The sequence below is a fragment of the Perna viridis genome, chromosome 2, assembly GCF_037379345.1.
Source record: "Perna viridis isolate PV_CMFRI_1.1 ecotype Kerala chromosome 2, ASM3737934v1, whole genome shotgun sequence".
In the NCBI taxonomy this organism is placed as follows: Eukaryota; Metazoa; Mollusca; class Bivalvia; order Mytilida; family Mytilidae; genus Perna; species Perna viridis.
Genome location: NC_142446.1, coordinates 32,568,732 through 32,588,711, shown reverse-complemented (window position 1 = coordinate 32,588,711; position 19,980 = coordinate 32,568,732). Strand labels below are relative to the sequence as shown.

Genomic DNA, 19,980 nt, shown 5'->3' with positions numbered 1-19,980 from the left:
ATCACTTGAAACACAGCACCTACCCCAAAGAACTTGAGATAACGGATACCACAAACACTGTGAAGTCAGCCACATATCTTGACATACACATAAAGATCGATGGTAAATGAAAACTATTGACCAAACTTTACGAAAAACGTGATGACTTTTTATTCAGAATTGTCAATTTTCCATTCATCTGTGGCAAAATCCCTTCAGCACGTGCGTATGGAGTTTTCATATCACAACTCATACGTTATGTCAGAGCTTGCCGTGACTACGTAGACTTTTTTGTATCGCGCTAGACTTCTTGCAGTTAGGCTTCTGGAACAGGGTTATGTTGTTACACGATTGAAGTTATCACTACAGAATTTTTATGGTCGTCATCATGAACTCGTGGATCGTTATGGTGTATCCATCTGCGCCATGAAAACTGATTTGTTCAACGTATCATAGTTATTCTTTCCAATTTCGTCTACCCCGGACTTGACTTTTTTTCAGCAACTCGGCGGATGTTTCTAGAGTAGCAGAGGACGCTTGCCCTACCGGTGCTCCTGGTCCATACTCCCAGTTTTTAGTGGAGTCCGAGTTGCTCATCTGCTTTTGTTACTTTGTATGTATGATTTTAGTTACTTTATTTTCTTTGTTATGTATGTCTGTTTTCCATGTCTGGTCTTTGTCCCTTGATTATATTTTTTTGATTGCTACTATAACCTTGGTTCCCTCGATTAATCTTTCAATTAAATACACCAGGGTAATCTCTCTTTTACCACAACAAATAATTATAGTTTAAGTTGTATGTCAATGAAAATTAATTCTCTAATTAGATGTACGGCCTCGGTGGTTTCAGGGCAGCGTGCGCAGCTCGAGTACCGAAGGTCGTGGGTTCGTTCACCGGCCGAGTCACACCAAAGACTTTAAAACTGGTAGTCACTGCTTTTCAGCCAAGCACGCGTACTTTAATGCGATAGAGTGACGATTGATTGGCTTGGATTGAAAATAATCTGTTTGATTTGGATAACATGTCTACCTGCACAATTAAAATCCCACTCAGCATGCCTGACTAGCACAAAGCAGGGTCTGTATGATTGGTAAAATAATCTCATCCCAAAAAGCATGAAATATCCGCCACGTTAAACCATGATCAATCAATCAATCAATCAATCTAATGAAACGTCCTAATTTTGTTGTCATTAAGAAAGTAGACTTTTTTAACGACATTTCAAAATATTTAAACTTATTCCAGATCTCTGGAGTGTTAAAACTGTTGAATACATTTGTTTTTATCTCTGTAAGTATTTACTATTTTCATAAAGGTTATACGAAGGTGCATTTATTGCGTTTTACCATATCTGTTCCTTTTTTTATCAATGGCTTTGCAGGTAGGATGCAATTCACTGAAAGAAACTTTCTGCTTTTACTGTTATTTTATCTAGTTTAAACAAAACAAGCATATAACCTGGTGTGTATAAACCTAGATATTTACCAAGAACGAAAATAGTTATTTTATAAACAATAGTCTAGAGAGTAAACATCTTACGAAGGAAAGAAAGAACTACAAATCTTAAATGCAATACTTTATCGATAGGTATTTATTGTTACTGTTTACCACATGCACATTATACATGAGTAATATACTCATGTGGCAAACACTGCCTTGCAATGAACATATCTAATGTTACTCTTTGAACAAGGTGATTTGTCGGAACACTGACTTCTTGCAGTGAGAGAATCAACTTTAGATCCTTCTATCCAACCACATACACAAGATGGTTGACCAAGATTCTTAGCCTCTTCGAAAAGGTCTGAAGACGCTATAGATGATCCATATTGCTGACAAAGACTAACTGCGTTGACATACGTTAAATCGACTGAGAGTTTGTCAGTGAGGCGAATTTCGATAATTTGCCCTACAATGCATTAAAAACAAAAATATTAACTATAAATAAAGAGATACTGAGATAAATAAAGGTTATGAAACGAATACATATATCAACTATGAATATAAACTATAAAATGATTACAAATGATTCTTTGTGGAAAGTCTTATGATGTTGATATTTCAAAAATCAAGTTGACTTTAAAAAGCTTCAAACCAATGCGAACAAATCTAGACAGAATCCAAACTGATGTTTTTAAGCGGACTCGTCTTATGTAATATTAGGGTTCAAAAATATATCCTTCTGGACAATGTATGGAATTAAAGATTTTATGCATAGTATGGAAATTTGATATTGGTTAGAATATAATAAGGCATAGATGCAACAAAAAATCTTTTAACACAGAAAATCGTCAATTAATTTCAGAACTTGAAAAAATCATGGTTAATATTGTAGAAGAACTAGTTTTTAAGAAAACGTTACTTGACAGTTATTTTATAACTAATGAAATTAACAACGCAACGTTTCATTATGCTAAAAAAACATAAAACTTACCACAAAACAAGTTGTTAAAGTAGCTTTTAGAACCAGCAGGGCAAGACACACACGCGTGATTTTTCTCGTCGAAGTATTGTTTCTCTTGTGAACAACATGCACCATTATTTCTTCTCTTTCTTTTAAGTAGAGCGTTTGTTTCCCTACACAATTTAGAAATGAATAATTTATTTTTAATCAATTTTTTAAATTTTATTATTTTCATTTGAGACCAAGTAAAAGTATACAAATGTTTTTTTTTTTCGAAATTAATATCTTTTCTACACCATCTACCAATAAAACCTTCATGGAAATTATTTTTGGAACTTACTAAATTTCTTTCACAAAGTGCATGCAATATTTTCTGACATATGATAACACTTCTTTTTCTGATCGATATAATATTAACGTTCAAATTCCGTGCAGGTCCGGGTGTCAAAAGAAAAGGCCTGCAGCAGCGCTAAGCTTGTCGTAAAAGGCGACTAAATAGTGCCCAGAAACCTAGCCGGGCGCTAGGCGCTCTGCACACAGAGCAACTGGGATGTGTACCCCAGGTGGTGGAATGGGGAACCACTGGCGTGTTACACGCAGGGGTTGTCAGGCTATAATACGGAAAACCTGACCGCAAAGCATAGTGGTGCACCGTGTTGGGAAAGATAACACGTTTCTAGCACGTTAAAGAACCCTGCTGTGGTATTCGATAGGAGTAGGAACCGTTGCACTCCGCCACAGGAGGATAAATTGCCTGAACTTACCCATCCATCCCTTTTTCTAGTGGCAATCAAAATTTTCGACCCTATTTTCCTTGTATCCTTGTGTCCCATCCCTTTTTTTTCATTTCATCATCATTTCATGTTCATTTTATCATCCATTTCATATTCATCGTCAGAATATAGCTGAAATATTGCTGCTCGGACGTTAAACCCCAACAATCAATCAACCATTTAATACAGACCTATTGTCTACACTAACCGTTTAATTTGAACAATCTACATATACATGTAATGTCACATCGTTTGTCATCATTTATTTAAAAGAGGAAGCCATAGATTGAATGGTCTACTTTATACCTACAAAAACAAAACCTTTTTTTTGTCTGTTAAAATTCGTCTTTTTATAGTTTTTTCTTTTTAATTTCCCTTTCTTTTGTATTTGTTCGTTTAAAGTCTAACATGTTTCCAAATAATCTATAAAATACCTTTTTTGGTGTCTTTTTCGCCTTTGTGTAGCAACATTATTAGGATTTACATAACAATATTTTATACCAACAGCAACACCAACATCAGTAACTGGCATACTAAGATTAAGATGTTCGTAACCTTCAATCTGTACATTGAACTTTGAATAAATGGAAGGAAGAAGCTTCCCAGATGAACTGGTAACTGCAACACAGATATTTACATTACATATAACATTTATAAGACGTGGTGAAATGAACGGTTGCAAAAAAGGAAATCTACAAGCTCCAAACAGCGGCAGACGTTCGTTTCCTTTCTTACTATAACCGCTGCAGACAAGCCTTTCAAAATTCATTCAAATGAAACGTCGTTTGACAATCGGATAGCGTCGCGTGAAATCATTTCAGAGCAATCCGGTTTGTTGGCGCACTTAAGTTTTATCGATTACAATTAAAGCATTAAATACCAACCTTTTCAATTGAATCAATAAATATGTAATCTTCAACCCCTCAACCTTGAATCAGAATCGTCAAATTTCGCATTCTTTATTCTATATAATCAATAACTGCTTCGAAAACTAAGACGACCTTAATTTTTATAAACACCGACATATCTGGTGTCATGGCGCATGCTCAAAAGAAACGTCTAGGGAGATAAATAAAGGAACGATTTCACGCAAGTATGAACTGCAATAAAATTTTAGATTACGTAGGAGTAAATAGGCAAAAAAATCTTACTTCAGTGAATTGATTTACTACTATTTTGTTGTAAAACACCGAAACAACATATTTTTCATTAAATCATCGATTAAACGTTCAATTACATATAATGTGTCTTTAGAATCATTAGAAACAAAGTGGACTAAATTTTAAAGGCTTAAAATTTCAATCCTGTCATTTCACAATTCTACTTGCTTCCATTGGATTCACAGTTTTTGCAACGAAGCTCGTCATTATCTGATACACTGGTGACGGGAAAACAATATTTGAGAGGAACCCAATCGTCACAATTGTCACATTGTGCCCACACGACAATACTTAATGATTGTTTCAAGTTCAACCCAAATATTTTCCACAAATGCAGCAAGTGCCATCGTCATCAAAGATAATGTCAGTTTCATCCTCAACCTTTTTACGTGCGTTTTCTGATAGGGCTGGCTGTAGCGTCTAAAGTGAATTTCGAACGTCATATACTGTTCCGAGCTTGGAAAATCCAATGCAAATGGTCTTATTTGATAGATTTGTTTCAAACAAATGTCGAGAGCAAAACCGGACGTAATTAAGAACATATATAATTGGAAAATTAAATGAGGCTTACTTTAAGCCGAAAGTTGATGGAAATTATATTGAACCTATGTATGCTGAGAGTTAACATGAGAATGCGCACGCAGGTCAAGAAGTCATTCTTTAGAGTAATTAGGAAAGATCACATGAATATTTACATGTATACAAGTCTTCCACAAGAAAATAAGGCTTTCCAATCACCAGAATAGGGGTGGGTGCAACCTCTGTGTGGGCATGTTAACTCTCAGCATATATAGGTTCAATATAATTTCTATCAAATTTCGGCTTAAAGTAAGCCTCATTTAATTTTCTCCCCGTGCAGGTCCGGGTGTTTAAAGAATAGGCCTGCAGCAGCGCTAAGCTTGTCGTAAAAGGCGACTAAATAGTGCTCAGAAACCTAGCGGGGGCTAGGGCGCTCTGCTTACAGAGCAACTGGGATGTATGCCCCAGGAGGTGGAATGGGGTACCCCTGGTGTGTTACATGCTGGGGTTGTCAGGCTATAATACGGAAAACCTGACCGCAAACCATAGTGGTGCACCGTGTTGGGAAAGATGCCACGTTCCTCGCACGTTAAAGAACCCTACTGTGGTATTCTCCCGGAGTAGGAACCATAGGGCTCCGCCACAGGAGGCCAAATTGCCCGACCCTACCCACCTATCCTTATTTCCAGTGGCAATCAAAATTTTTCGACCCCATTGTCCTTGTGTCCCATCCCTTTTTCATTTTATCATCAGTTTCATTTTCATCGTCTGAATATAGCTGAAGTATTGCTGCTCGGACGTTAAACCCCAACAAACACACAAACAAATCATTTAATTTTCCAATTATATTGAACCTATATGCTGAGAGAACCATGAGATGTTAGAGATATGTGATCAGTGACGAATTAAAACCAATAAAAGCACAATAAGAGAACATTCAAGTTTCATCTTGTCTACTCTATTCTAATGATAAACATATATACATGTATACAAAATTTGTCTAAAACATGAAACCATAAGTTTGAGCATGTTGAAAAATATATAAGCGATCAATAATACTGTACAACAGCATTATTATTAGGTTCGTTTAGAAGTGCCACTTCTCAGTATCTTAACATTATAACTGTCATCATATGATTCCTTGGAAATAGGTTTTTGGTAGTATTTTCTGAACATCGAGTTAATGTTTTTGAATATTGTAACACAGTATCTACATCCCAAGTTCTTTGATACCTAGGTAAAGATGGTTTAATATTGAAGACCCCGTTAACAAATCGTTTTACCAGTGGCCACTGTCCTACAGTTTTAAACTGATCAACTGATATGACTGAAGACAACATACTGCGGACTGTATTTATGGCACTGTAGCCAAGCCCAGCTTTGTACAACGTAGTCGAAAATTCCACTACATCTATTTCAGTTGCTTTTAATATATCAATTTGTCTTTCTCAACAAAATGACACCTATCTTTGAAGATATGTCCAATATTGTGTTTTTGTGGATTGTTTCCATGAACTGAGGATGATGCTCGTTGCATCTTCTGATAATCCAGAACTTTTGAGGAGTCCCGAGATCCTGAAAACTGCTAAATTTAATTTCACCAGAGAATGCACTTTTTGTCTGTCTAGTGGCTGATACAGACGATGTTTCATTTTGGGAATTAGATAAGACTGTGTCACTATTCTGTTCACAATTTGTGGAAACCAACTCTGTGTTGTCCACACTGGTGCAATAATTGTCAGATCCGCCTTGTCTTTGTCGACTCTCTGAATTACTCTCCCTATCAAACTGAATGGGAAGGAAAACAATAACCGTTATTGTTACACCAGTTTACATAAAAGGCATCAATTGCTTCTGCTGAGATATCTGGTAAATATGAAAAATAACGAGACAACTGGTGATTAGATTTTTGATGCAAACAAATCCACATAATATGGTCCATATAGTTTGTTGATTGTTTGACAAACCTGGTCATGTAACTTCCACTCAATATCAATATTGATAGATTTTGATAATCTGTCTGCTTCAATGTTTGCAACACCTGGCACATGACATGCAGTTATCCAAATATTCCCGTGTACACACCAAAGCCATATTTGCTTGGTTAAATTATTCAATGTTTAAATACGTCCTCCCATTTTATTAATGTAATTAACAGCCACCATGTTATCAAGATACACTTTGATGTGAATATCACTTTTAGATGAAGCAAACCATTTTAAAGCTAACCATACAGCTTTTAATTCAAAATAATTGATGTGCTCTTGTTTTCCTCATAAGACCAGTTCCTCATAAGACCAGAACCCCTTAGTTCTTAACACAGTATCCTCAACAAGGGCACCCCAACCATTGTTGGAACTGTCAGTTTTTAGGACATGATCTGGATTAGATATCACTATTGATTTATGACTTGATTTAACATTGGTTATCCACCATTGTAAATCAACAATATTGGTATTAGATAATTTCATTTTTGCAACAAAATTTCCAAATTTCAACTTTAAAATTTGATCTTTAGTAAGTTCTAAAGATTTGATATAGAGTTGAGCATATTCGACACCAGGCTCTGCAGCCACCAACTAACTGGGCAAAATCTCGAATTGTTATTTCAGATTTTCTAATCAGATCTGAACATAGCTTCATAATATCCTCAGATTTTTTGCTGGTCAGACTTATTTTAACAGAATCAATTTCAAACCCAAGAAACTCAATACGTTAAGTAGGCAGAAAAACCGATTTTTCTGGACGAACTGTGAATCCGAGATTGTCTAATAGTGTAACTGTTTCAAGAACATTACTGTTACACTGTTCAGAAGTATTACCAATTAATAGACTATCATCAATGTATGGAACATTACAAAACCCTTTACTTCTCAGGCATGAAAACACTACTTTCAATAGTTTTGTGAAAATACGAGGTGCAGCTGTTAAACCATTAGGCATACAAGTAAATTCATACAACTTTCCTTCCCAGTACAAATGCAAATACTTGCGGTGTTCATTCACAGTATTAATAGAATAGTAAGCATCTTTTAAATCTACAGATGCAAACCAACAGTTACTTGTTACATTAGTTACTGCTGTTTTGAAAGTCTCCATTTTGAAGTGTACATGCTCCATTTCAAGATTTAATTGTTTTAAGTTCAATATTACTCGGTATGAACCATCTTTTTTAGGACGAAGGAATATGTTTGAAACATAATGATCAGGTGATAGGTTTGCTGGTTGTATAACCTGTTTAGCTACTAACTTTGCAATTTCTTGTTGCACATAGTGATGTTCTTGTTTTGTGAAAACAATTTGTCTCGGTTCAAATGCTTTTTTAGGAAAATTGTCAAATTCTAATCGATAACCATTAACTACACTTAAAATCTAGCAGTCACTTGTCAACTGTTCCCATTGCGAAAGAAATAGTGAATTTTTTTCCCAGGAAAATTATCAGGCACATTTTTGAATTGCACATGTAAATGTACCTGTATGTACATCTGGTACATCTGCGTCCAGCAATGGAACAAGTTTACTTACAGTTGTTACTTCTGTAACTGAGTTTTGTTTTTCTTCCTGTTGTGGCTTCTGTCATAATCTAAAAAATCATCTCCTTCTTCAAATTGTTTGAAATGTCTCTATGTCTCTTATTGTAGGTTGAACCATATTCATTCCTTTTTCTTTTCTTGTTTTTTTTTGGAAACCTGTTGCCATGATTTCCATAAATTTTGTGTCCATGAAACCCATGTTTTCCTCTCTTTTGTCCATAACCATGGTTTTCTTTACTGGCTTTTTTGAAGGCTCCTTGCTCTGCATCTATCTCTTTGATTGTGTCTTTTATATTATCTCCAACAAGCCAATCAGTCACAGGATTAGAGTCTTCACACAAAGCTTTATAGTCAGTCTGAATGTCATTCTTCAGATATGAACGTCTTTTAAACGTTTTATCAGTAAACCCTGCCTGAAACAATTGACAAAGGTCAGGTGCAGGTCATGGCAAAGTTTTCTTCTGCTGGAAGGCCTTCATTTATTGCAGATTTTGTTACAAGCAAATCTGTCAAGTACAATAATGGACAGGCTGTTTTGGTCGTTTGCTGTTGGATTTTCTGTAATTTTTTTATCATTATCTATTTCTTTCTGAGGTTTGACTCCACATTCCTGTAACACAAAACAAAGCCAATACAATTCAGGTATGTTTAGAGAATTACAGTATTACAATGTACATAGTACTTACATGGATACATTTTTTGTATATACCAAACATACATGTACAATGTACATTATATTAATCTATAAACTTTTAACTATTGCAAGAAACATACAACAAGAATGGTGCAAGACATACATGTGCATCTTTATATATAATGGTAATACATACTGCATGAGTTAGCATGTATAATGATAAAAAAATTTTCTGAAACATATGAAACTATAGAATGTGCATGTACCCACCAATGTACAGTTAAATTTTGTATGTGGCATATGCATAAACACTTCTTCCTAAACATATTTTAATAACTCACCTATATTGATTCTTGGCAGCTTCAAACTGCTAACATTAGCAGGTACCTCATATTTTTGTTTGAATTTCATTCACTTTCTGTTCAGACGAGCGTTGTCTAAAGCCTTCGTTGATTAAGTCAGCCAGATCTTTATCTAATTTGGGGCCTGACTTCTCTGTCTTTTCATTAAATTCTCTCATTGAGTTTAACATGTTGACCCTTGGAGGAACTTCCTGAGTGGGTTCAGTATCAATGTTACTTTGTGTGTCTGAATCACTGTCAGATTCATAGTCATTCTCACTACTAGAGATATCTGAATAATTATCACTTCCACCGAACAACTTATTCAGTGTCTGAGGCATTTTACTAGTCTTATTGTGCCTAGAGATATATTCTGGATTTCTTCCACTACTGGCTTTCCTATTCATGAAGCTCTTTAATATCATTTGATTCTTCATAAACATGTCGAACATTTCTCGTTCCAACACGGTATCGAAAGCAACTTCTGGTATGCCTTTGTTTACATTTGTATGATTGACACATGACGCATCTTTAATTAGCACACTGACTCCACCATTTTCTGCTGGACGAGAGTCTACAAAGGCTAAAACATTGCCATTTCTTGTTTCATAGCCTGGTGAAATAATGTATCCAGTCACATTTGACGACACTGTAGATTTGGCACTCCAAGAAATATCCTTGGCCATGCCAGAAAGTTCATTCATCGAGTCAGAACTCGAAGTTTGCGTGTGGTCATCCATTATTACATAACCACTTGTTTGTGATAATTAAATGACAGAAATGTTACACTTTCAGAAAGAATTCACAGTCAAAAATAGCATAAACTTGTAAGCGATATTACACTGCACAGTATAATCAAAACTTCCAATGAAGAATTGTATCCTAGTAATTGAAAAACATAAAAAAAATTTCGGAAAATTTTTCCCTTGTGACCTAATCAAGAACCTGTTAACGCAATGACCTCTTGACCTGCGTGCGCATTCTCATGGTTCTCTCAGCATATAGGTTCAATATAATATAACATTAAAATGCTTCATGACAAAACTGACAGTGTCCATTCATTTGTGTGAACGGACAGAACCAGATAAAAACATATCTATATCAAAAGATTGTGTACAGTGTTTTGATCAAGCATAAACTTTAATTTCAGATACGCATAGGCGTACGCTCAGGTAAATAAAATTACTTCACTTACAATAAAGGTATTAAGTATCTGAACAATAGACGTTCAAAAGCAAGAATGGATTGATTATATTTATTTACGAAGATAAACTCCCCGTGCAGGTCCGGGTGTTTAAAAGAATAGGCCTGCAGTAGTGCTAAGCTTGTCGTAAAAGGCGACTAAATAGTGCTCAGAAACCTAGCCGGGGGGTAGGCGCTCTGTCCACAGAGCAACTGGGATGTGTGCCCCAGGTGGTGGAATGGGGTACCCCTGGCATGTTACTTGCTGGGGTTGTCAGGCTATAATACGGAAACCTGACCGCAAACCATAGTGGTGCACCGTGTTGGGAAAGATGCCACGTTCCTCGCACGTTAAAGAACCTTGCTGTGGTATTCGATAGGAGTAGGAACCTTTGCGCTCCGCCACAGGAGGCTATATTGCCCTACCTTACCCACCCCCCTTTTTGTAGTGGCAATCAAAATTTGTCGACCCTGTTGTCCTTGTGACCCATCCTTTTTTTTATCATTTCATGTTCATTTTATCATCCATTTCATGTTCATTGTCTGAATATAGCTGAAATATTGCTGCTCGGACGTTAAACCCCAACAAACAAACAAACAAACGAAGATAAACATACTTGTGGTTAAAGGACACATGTTTTTAAACAGTGGACGCTGATTGTTTCCGCATTGGCGGTATGGATTAGATATCTTCATATGTTCCAATCTACATCTGCTAGTTGGTCCTTCTGTGTATGATGTTTGTAAAAGACTCAATATATCATTCAAAGGTGTTATCACATAATTTGTATTGGAACCATCCTTTAACCTGTTGTCAATATTAGTTGGAGTTACCCGGACATGAACCTATAGCAAAATTTGAAAAGATATATAATTTCAGAGAGAACACACTCTGACTGGATAAAAAATGTTTTGTCCATTATCTCATAGACAAAATGTTGTATTATGACGGTGATGTCATTAATCTTTTTAATTAATTTACTACTTGAATTTGAAATTAATTTTTAAGGAATGATGGGCATTGACGGAAAAAATATATCAGTCATTCCTTAACTAATGCCAATTTAAAAATTTCTAAATTAATCATAAAACATCAACATCTTAAAAAATATTGAATATTTCAATTCTTTCAAAACAACATTAAGCATTTGCAATGGTTACTTAAACCTTTCAACGACTACAATGAATACAAACCCCTGATGATGTCTATGACGAATTTGGCTGAAACTTTCTACTCACCGCACGCGTTGTTTTACTTCTAGTTGGCAAGAATACCTCAAACCCAGATAGATAAAAGCTATTTTGTCTTTCGTAAGATGAAACATAGGCATTTTTCACCCACCATGCACTATTGGGTACTTGAAATGGAACACTTTCACCTTTATATAGTTTATGTAGATCAAACCACGGGTCGTCTCCGGATTGTTTTGTTGATATTGTTATATATCTAAATTGTTCGCGACAGACGGGGTCTGAAAGTGATAGAAGTCTATCGATATTTGTGGCCAGACCAGCACACAACTCAGGTCTCTTCCCACGTTTGTATTCCATCATATTACATAATATCTGAACATTAGTAGTTTGAAAAATATTATAAGACATTGAAGAAACTGCCATCAGCATCGTTATACTCTCTGTGGACATGTTGCCTGGATTTTGTATTTTAGGACCTTTCCCAATAATTTTAGCGCTCTCAATTTGGGTAAGTCTACCCATCAATTTGGCCATTGTTTCCATTAATTCAAATTGAAGTTCATATATCTCTTCTTGAATTGCAACCAGTTGTGAAGCAGCAATTTTAGCTTCTCTACATTTTCCTCTTGTGTTACCTATTCCTTTTATTGAAGACGCAACGATGCTATCGGAAGCTTCAATTCCATCACATATCTCCCCAATAAACAAATTCCAGTAGGAATCCAACTTTGCCAAATCATCTTTGGAGACTTGCGGTGAATAGTTATTGTAGTCCTCCAAAAAATCTGATTGTATTTCTTCGAAACCTTTACCAGATGATTCAGCAATGCGTGTTGCATTGTTAATTATGATGTTTACATTCGTTAGCATTGCTCTATTTTTGTTAAATTTTTTAGCAAGCTGTATGCTATAATTTACAAGATTATTAAAATGAACAGCACTTCGAACTGCTTCAGTTAAACGTCTTGATAGGTCAGCAATTTCAGTTGCTGTGTCCAAAATATCATCCATATTTCCACTACCAAACAACCATTTAAAAGGATTGCCTGCCTGTGCAATCTGTATTAACATTTTTGCTATAGCTTGTGCTAAATCCGCGGCTACAGTGCTAATTAAGAAATCTATCAGGGTTCTTACTTTTCCGTTGAGTTGGGAAACTACGTTGTTAAATTTTCTCTCGTACTCATTTAACCGACCTTTGATATATGCTACGTCGGCAGTTAACTTATTTTGTTCGAATCTAGCAACATTGTCGAAGTAAGTTGCGAGTTGTTTAAATCGATCTTGTATATCATTTCTTATGCTCGTCGCGACAACCTGTAAAGTTACTGCATTCTTTTCTGTTAATTCTTTAATTTGAGATACCTTTATATTTCGTATATACTCCTTTAGATCAAAGTTAGAAATTAAGAATTTATATCCACGGGTAGTGCTATTTTTATCAACGTAAGTCTTGACGTAGAGACGAAGTTCATCAAAGACCTTTGTCGACGAACATACTAACCATGTAAAGGAAGGAAATGGGGCATTGTAATCGCACGGCATATACTTTGTTTTTGGCAAAATCTTTAAAAGATGTTCCGTTAGAGATAATTCATTTTTCTTGAAGTCAACAAATAATTTTGAGAATATTTCTATAAGTCCTTTTTGTGTTGTATTTACTGTTAAAGTGTTGTCGTACATTTCATTTATACTTGTTACTGCCATACGTTTTTTCATAGCATAGAAATAAATACGCATTGCGTTATAGTAATATTTGAATACTTCTGTGTTTGTTGTCCAATTCGCCGTTGACACTATGCTACACATATAATCAACTGAGTCCACTAAGTCGAAAATTGGTTGCAAATGACAAACTGACTCGGACTTGTTGAGGTCGCATATTGTTGTCACTTCCCTTCTTAAATTTAATGCAACTGCTCTTTGTAAAGGTTTCGACCATGTACAAAAGTTTTCTCTCGATAGTATAAGTTTGCTCAATTTTGCAACATATTTCCATTGGACGATTGGACGATGATTATTAATATCAACAGGACCACAGTTCAACTGGAGGAAGACCCTGTCAGTATACCAAGCGGAAAGAAGCACAGTGTACAAATACTCAGGATTTTTCAACCCGGGATCAATTTGTCTTTGAAGTCGTCTCATGTCTTCAATTAAATACTTTCCAATCGTAGCTATTCTGTGGTAAGCACATTTTGCCGTAAAACTGTTTGTATATGTACAATTGTTTTCAGCCATTTGCATTCTTGTTGTGTGATCATAATTGCCGAATATTTTTGTGCCTGCTGTATTGAGATGGGCATTTAGAACTGTAATGAATTTTCCAAAATCGGGACCATTTCGCCTGCCTGGTAAGGCAAATACTATACAAAACTTTCTCAAGTCTGGATTTTTCGATATTGGCTCCAACACGGCGCTGCATTGAGTAATTACAAAGATTGATCCAAAAAGCAGACCAAAACTTATCGCTGTAACGGCCATTTCTACAAAAGATCAGAATTTCAAGAATTGGTTCATTTTATTGATAATTAATTTATTATTAATCATCATTTTCTTCGTTTTTTTATTCGCTTCTGATTATATTCAAGAATAATACTTCTAATGGACATTTATAGGAAAATTCCCATATGATATGCTCATTGTAATAGTATTCAAAATCATTTATAATGATATGTATATTCTTTTGATACTTAATATACATTATTGTAATATATAGAAGCAAGTTGTATTTTAAACCACAGCTTCTTTCAATAAATGTTTTTGTATATATGCTCAACCGGATATTTCCAATATAACCTTGACAAAAAAAACCAAGAGTTGATATACTTATTGAATGATACGGAAGAGTGGTGTGCATTAATCAAATTATTGATTCTTTAGTAGTGTTTCCCCTACTGAATCTGAACCATAAAGTGTGTAAAACTGGTTTATTAAACGCCCGATCTCGATTGCACAAGTACAAATGTAGTTGTTTATATGTTCATTTTTTTCACCGAAGCAAGTTAGTCCGTGTGAATGATTGTGTCAAATTTTGTCATATGTCCATTTGTGAACATACAAATTCATCGAGGTTTGTGTATTACTTAAATTATTTGTATTTGAATGAATAACACAATTCAAAGTTTTTTTTTAATGGTCCAGTTACACACTTGATATAACTTCTCAATTCTAAATTTCGAGTAATCGAAAAATAAGGTTAAGACAGTCCTTCTTGAATCTTTTAACTATGAGATCTAGGGAACCAGTTTATCCATTTTTATCTAATTACCCCAAATAAAATTTTAAAACGGTAATTGGCAAATCAAATATGACGTAACACGGTCATGTGACAACAGATAGTGTCACATTTATACGTCATCGGAGATTTTATTTTCAATCTTTCGAAATTTGAAACTGCAAAGGAAGTCTTTTAATTTATATTCGGCATTTAAAATGCTATTAAACAAACATGCAAAAAATATTTTGTAACGTATAATTTGAAAGAAAGAAATCTGAATTACACACTTTTTATAACCAGTAGCCACGCTTTGGGTTTCATTTAATGTACAATTGAGGAAATACATTGACCGATAATAGTAATGGACATCAATTGATTTACATATACAACGGAGAGTAAAGTAAATTGTCTATTAATGATTCTGAATCAAATCGAGAGTGAAGTTTACTAAATAAAGTTATATATTACTTTTATTTTAACTAAAAAAATGAATAAACCGTTTCAACCTTTGTCGGGGATAACTAAAGAGGGGGTAAGTGGTTACTGGGTTATTGCGTAAAATTCTGCATTATTGTCATTCTTTCCTCCTAATTTACCTTGGAAAAAAACATGGATAAATTAGTTGAAAACCACCTCCCAAAACTCGACAACGATATAGATGAAAATATGCAAACTGGAATGTGAATGCATATCATTTTTTTCGGAGATAAAAGGAGAACCTAATAGACAAAGATAATTTCTTTGTAGAATTATATATCGCAAATATCGGCATGTCTAAACACAATGCAAGACAGGACAATTATTTTTTGTTTACAATTTTCTTTTCATTGTGATAAACTTCTCATCAGAAATTAAGGTAAAACATCTTAAAGTGATTTAGCTTTAATTTGTCAACTTTTAGAAAAATATTACAAAACATATGTAGACCTTTTCAGATAGCAGAAGAAATGCAAGCAAATTTGAACACGGAACAAATGCACTAGACCGAGGAATAGCCTTTAATCAAATTACATATATACCATTTACTTACATTTTATCCGCTAACAACAACAAGTTCTATTGAAGATGTTCGCAAAACAGTGAATACTTGCCTTATATAGACATCGACACGTAGTTGTACCATTAAACCGTCAAAATAGATTTTATGCTGTGCAAAATTGCCGATTTAATATTTTCAGTTATCATTTTTCCCATTTATGATATATTGAAATGCAATTAAACACTATATATGTAACTTATGGCATAGAATATAAACGAAAATAATATCTATATCTACATATTCAGCATTACTGCAACCATTTTTTAAACTGAATTTGTTTAAGTGGAGTGAATTTAGCCAATTCTCTTGCCTCGAATAGTGTATGTGAACACAAGTTGCTCTCTTTTTGCGTACCACTGTATATTCTAGTATTATGCAAACGTAAATATGTTTAGTTTCAAGCTTGTAGTATTTTAGAGTATGTAGATATAAAAGCATCATTTGTTCGATGGAATTTTCTGCATCACGAATCATCTCTACTATTAGCAGTGTCTGAATTGTATATGTATTGGCACTTAATTACCTTAATATTGTACTTTAATATATAAATAGGAACTACAATTACCTTTGTTGTTTCTTGACCAAAAAGAGGATAATGAAAACAGTATTTTCCTATTCGGAACTCTCTATTTTTATATTATACTTCACAAATATTATGCATTATTCCCGACTCCTAAGAACTATTAGATTTTGGCATTAAGTTAGCATTGAGTACAGGCGGAAGACAAAATATCATCACATACATGTAAATACGGCTATAGTAATAAAAAAAACTATGTGAAACGTGTTAGATCTATCAAAGATAGAAGGATTTCTAATTTTAAAGACAAATTTTAAATCGATGAAGATATAAATAGAAAGGTTTTTAATTATCCAATATGCGATGAATCTTACTGTCACCAAATTTTCTAAAGCTCTTTACTTTTTTGTTACATAATGATATTTTTATTTAATTTAACTTTTAGAAAGAGATAAATTTTCAATAACTACAAGATCTTTCGGGTTTTTTTTAAAGTCGTCATTTGTAAAATTAAATATTTTCGCTAGAAAAATCATGATTTATAATATAACTGAGACGTTTAACCTGAGGCCAAACAATTGCAGACAAAAATCACGAAGAAACCGAGATGATATTTATTTTTCATAAACAACTCACATATCCTCTGTACAACACGATGCTACTGAATAATTTTGGAGGATCAATTTTAAACATGCTTTAGGATTTGACCATAGTCAAAGATTAAGTGTAAACGTGTACAATCTATTCACATAATTTGGAGATACAACAAAACCTTACTGATGGCTGAAGCCTCAAAGTTCAATATAATCCCATCAAGTATTCAATAAAGGATGGTCATATTTGAGTCAAATTTTCTGTTTTATTATTCGATTTATTACGTGTTTTGTGCGCAATGACTTTTTTAACTTTTGAAACTTAAATATATATATATTTATTGGCACATTAAATCTATTTTCCACGCTTTCATAAAAGAAAACGTGCTTAACAGTAGTTATCCATGTATCATAAACTGTAAAAATAAATTTTTATGATCGATATTGAACGGCTATTTCAATTTTTTAAATATCAAGGTATAAAATGACTTAACGATGTGATCGATTATAACAACTATAATTAGATATAACTTATTGCTCATGATTTAAAAAACGTTTAACTGTATTATGGCTCGCTCTAGTGCGCATAGGATCTTTTAGACGTTTAAATATACAATATAGGTACATTGTCGAAAATTATTGAAGATATGTGATGAGGCAACGGAACGGGTAGGAAATGCGAGGCTCCGCCGAGCTATTTCCCCCGTTCCAAGCCGAATACACATATCTTCAATAATTTTCGACAATGTACCTATGTTGTTTTTATCCTGTTATATTAATAGTTTTGTGCGTGTGTACATTTTTAAAATAAAATTTTAAAATGCATATCGTTAAGCTCGAAGAAAAAAAATATTACGCATGACGCATGACTCAGTAAACATTGAAATTCAATCTGCACCATATAATCCGTCAAAGCTGTTTGAAGAAAATAAGCAATGTATCAAAATTTATTTAATTCCAAGAGACAAATAAGTAAAATGAACAATATATACAAATATTTTGAATGTTGTAAAGTCGATTTTAAGAACATTAAAGTTTTGAATTTCACGAGGAAGGTGGAAACTGACTTGTTTCTGTTTGGTATATGGCAGTAGAGTTCAGGGATGAAATTTGTGTTTATGCAGTAATAAATCCAAGACCATAACAGTTTCCTGGTCATTTGTCTCTTCAAGAGTTTTATCATATTGTAATGCTTCAATTTCTTTAAGTGGGGACCAGTTTATGTTAAATTGTGACGGACACTCTGGCTCCGAGTCCGACATGACTGAAATGACAGGGGAAGTCGTCTGCAAACTGATAATGAATCAAATCTGAACGAGATTTGGGATTTGCCATATATATGACGATAAAAAAATAAACAAAATCATTATTTGGTTTACATAAAATCTTTTATTTCATTCAGGTGAAAACGAAACAAAACAGCAAAAAAAAAAAGATTAACCGGATACGCAATCGCAAATTGTTTATATCGTATCTATGGTGGTGGCCATGATTAATTTACGCATACCAGAAAAAAGTAGTTCCGCCTATCACGTAAGTGGGAGGAGCCAGAAAGTCGATAACCTGCTAATGTACGGATACAGCAAAAAAAAATAACCGTATACCTTTATTCGTTTAACAAATAACCTCATTGCAGGATAAAATTTAAATATATTGCAGCGAGGGGTTATGGTATAAAGTAAACCAGTTACACCCAGACTTCGTGATATTATACTTGTACTCCGTTTTCTACTGACAGAGACCTATGATTTATTTGTTGAATAGTTCGAAAGAAACCAAGTAAGCGTACGTAAGACCTAAATTATAGCGGCGATACCGGTGACTTTAACCAGTAGGGCATGCCAACATTAGTGTAAGATAGGTCTTTCTGAGATATGAAAAGATCTAGTGGAAACTCGTGTTAAAAATGTTATCAATTGTCTAACAAAATAAATTATTGTAAGAATTTCTAAATATTTGAAAAGCCAGAATACTTATTAATAAAACAGAAGTCCGCTCACTTGTGCTTAGGCTACTGCTTCACCTAAAACTTTAAATGAAACAGAAGTCTGCTAACTTGTGCTATGACACCTACTTCCCCTTAACTTTTATAATCTAAAGGAAACTTATTCAAAACATGTGGCGTTAGATACTTTACTTACACGGACACGAATGAAATACTTAAATTGCCAAATCATATATAAAGGCTCAGTTATGAAAACAACAGAATGACAACAGAACAAGATTCAAGATTCAGTATTTTATTAAAGTCTCACCACATGTACAATATAAGACATGTCAATATTATAATACAACATAGTATATACAATAATTAAAGATTATCATATATTAAAAGTACATGTGCCATTCTATAAAGAGTGATGAGAGACTATAAAACATAAATTAGCTGAATAAGACATAATATAAACGCACTTGTAAAAAGTAACTAAGCTTGAAAGATAAATTGTTATCATTAATACAGAAAACTATTTCTTCTATTTAAAATATCAAAGCAGGTTTTGGCAACTACATCAAAGCATTCAACACTTTGAAACATAATAACAAATTTATCATCATCAGATAAAATGTCAAACTCTATATTTACACCTTTGACTTAATAAAATAATTGTTCTCGCAAATCTACATATAGAGGGCAAGCTAATAACACATGTTCCTCATCCTCAATCTGATCATTACATATAGAACATACTCGTTCATTGACCTCTTTATTTTCATAACTACATGTGTCGATACGTAAGGGGGCAACGCTACACCTACATTTTGCAAATGCACTTCTTTATCTGCGAGTAATAGTTTTACTTAAATATAATTGTTTCAAAAGTAGTTTAAAAAAGTTTATATCTTCTTAATTTTTTACCAACATAATTGGATAAAATTCTCCGTTGCTA

The 19,980-nt window shown here is 34.0% G+C and overlaps 1 protein-coding gene across 1 annotated transcript; it reads right to left on the bottom strand.

Annotated features, from left to right (window-relative positions):
- Window positions 1-1,543: 1,543 nt before the first annotated feature.
- On the bottom strand, window positions 1,544-16,007 carry LOC148624684 (uncharacterized). Its single transcript, XM_088567522.1, has 6 exons — window positions 15,971-16,007; window positions 11,766-14,206; window positions 11,144-11,372; window positions 3,592-3,775; window positions 2,415-2,557; window positions 1,544-1,889 (listed from the first exon to the last, which is right to left on the bottom strand). The coding sequence occupies exons 2-6, from the start codon at window positions 14,202-14,204 to the stop codon at window positions 1,618-1,620; spliced, it is 3,267 nt and encodes a 1,088-aa protein (XP_088423648.1). The 5' UTR covers window positions 14,205-14,206; window positions 15,971-16,007; the 3' UTR covers window positions 1,544-1,617.
- Window positions 16,008-19,980: the final 3,973 nt, after the last annotated feature.

Excerpts from the sequence above, each read along its gene's own strand:
- LOC148624684 (XM_088567522.1), bottom strand. The coding sequence starts at position 14,204 with ATGGCCGTTACAGCGATAAGTTTTGGTCTGCTTTTTGGATCAATCTTT. Across the intron at positions 2,558-3,591 it reads CGAAAAAGACACCAAAAAAG|GGAAACAAACGCTCTACTTA; the intron begins GTATTTTATAGA and ends TAAATTGTGTAG. Across the intron at positions 1,890-2,414 it reads CTTTAACAACTTGTTTTGTG|GGCAAATTATCGAAATTCGC; the intron begins GTAAGTTTTATG and ends AATGCATTGTAG.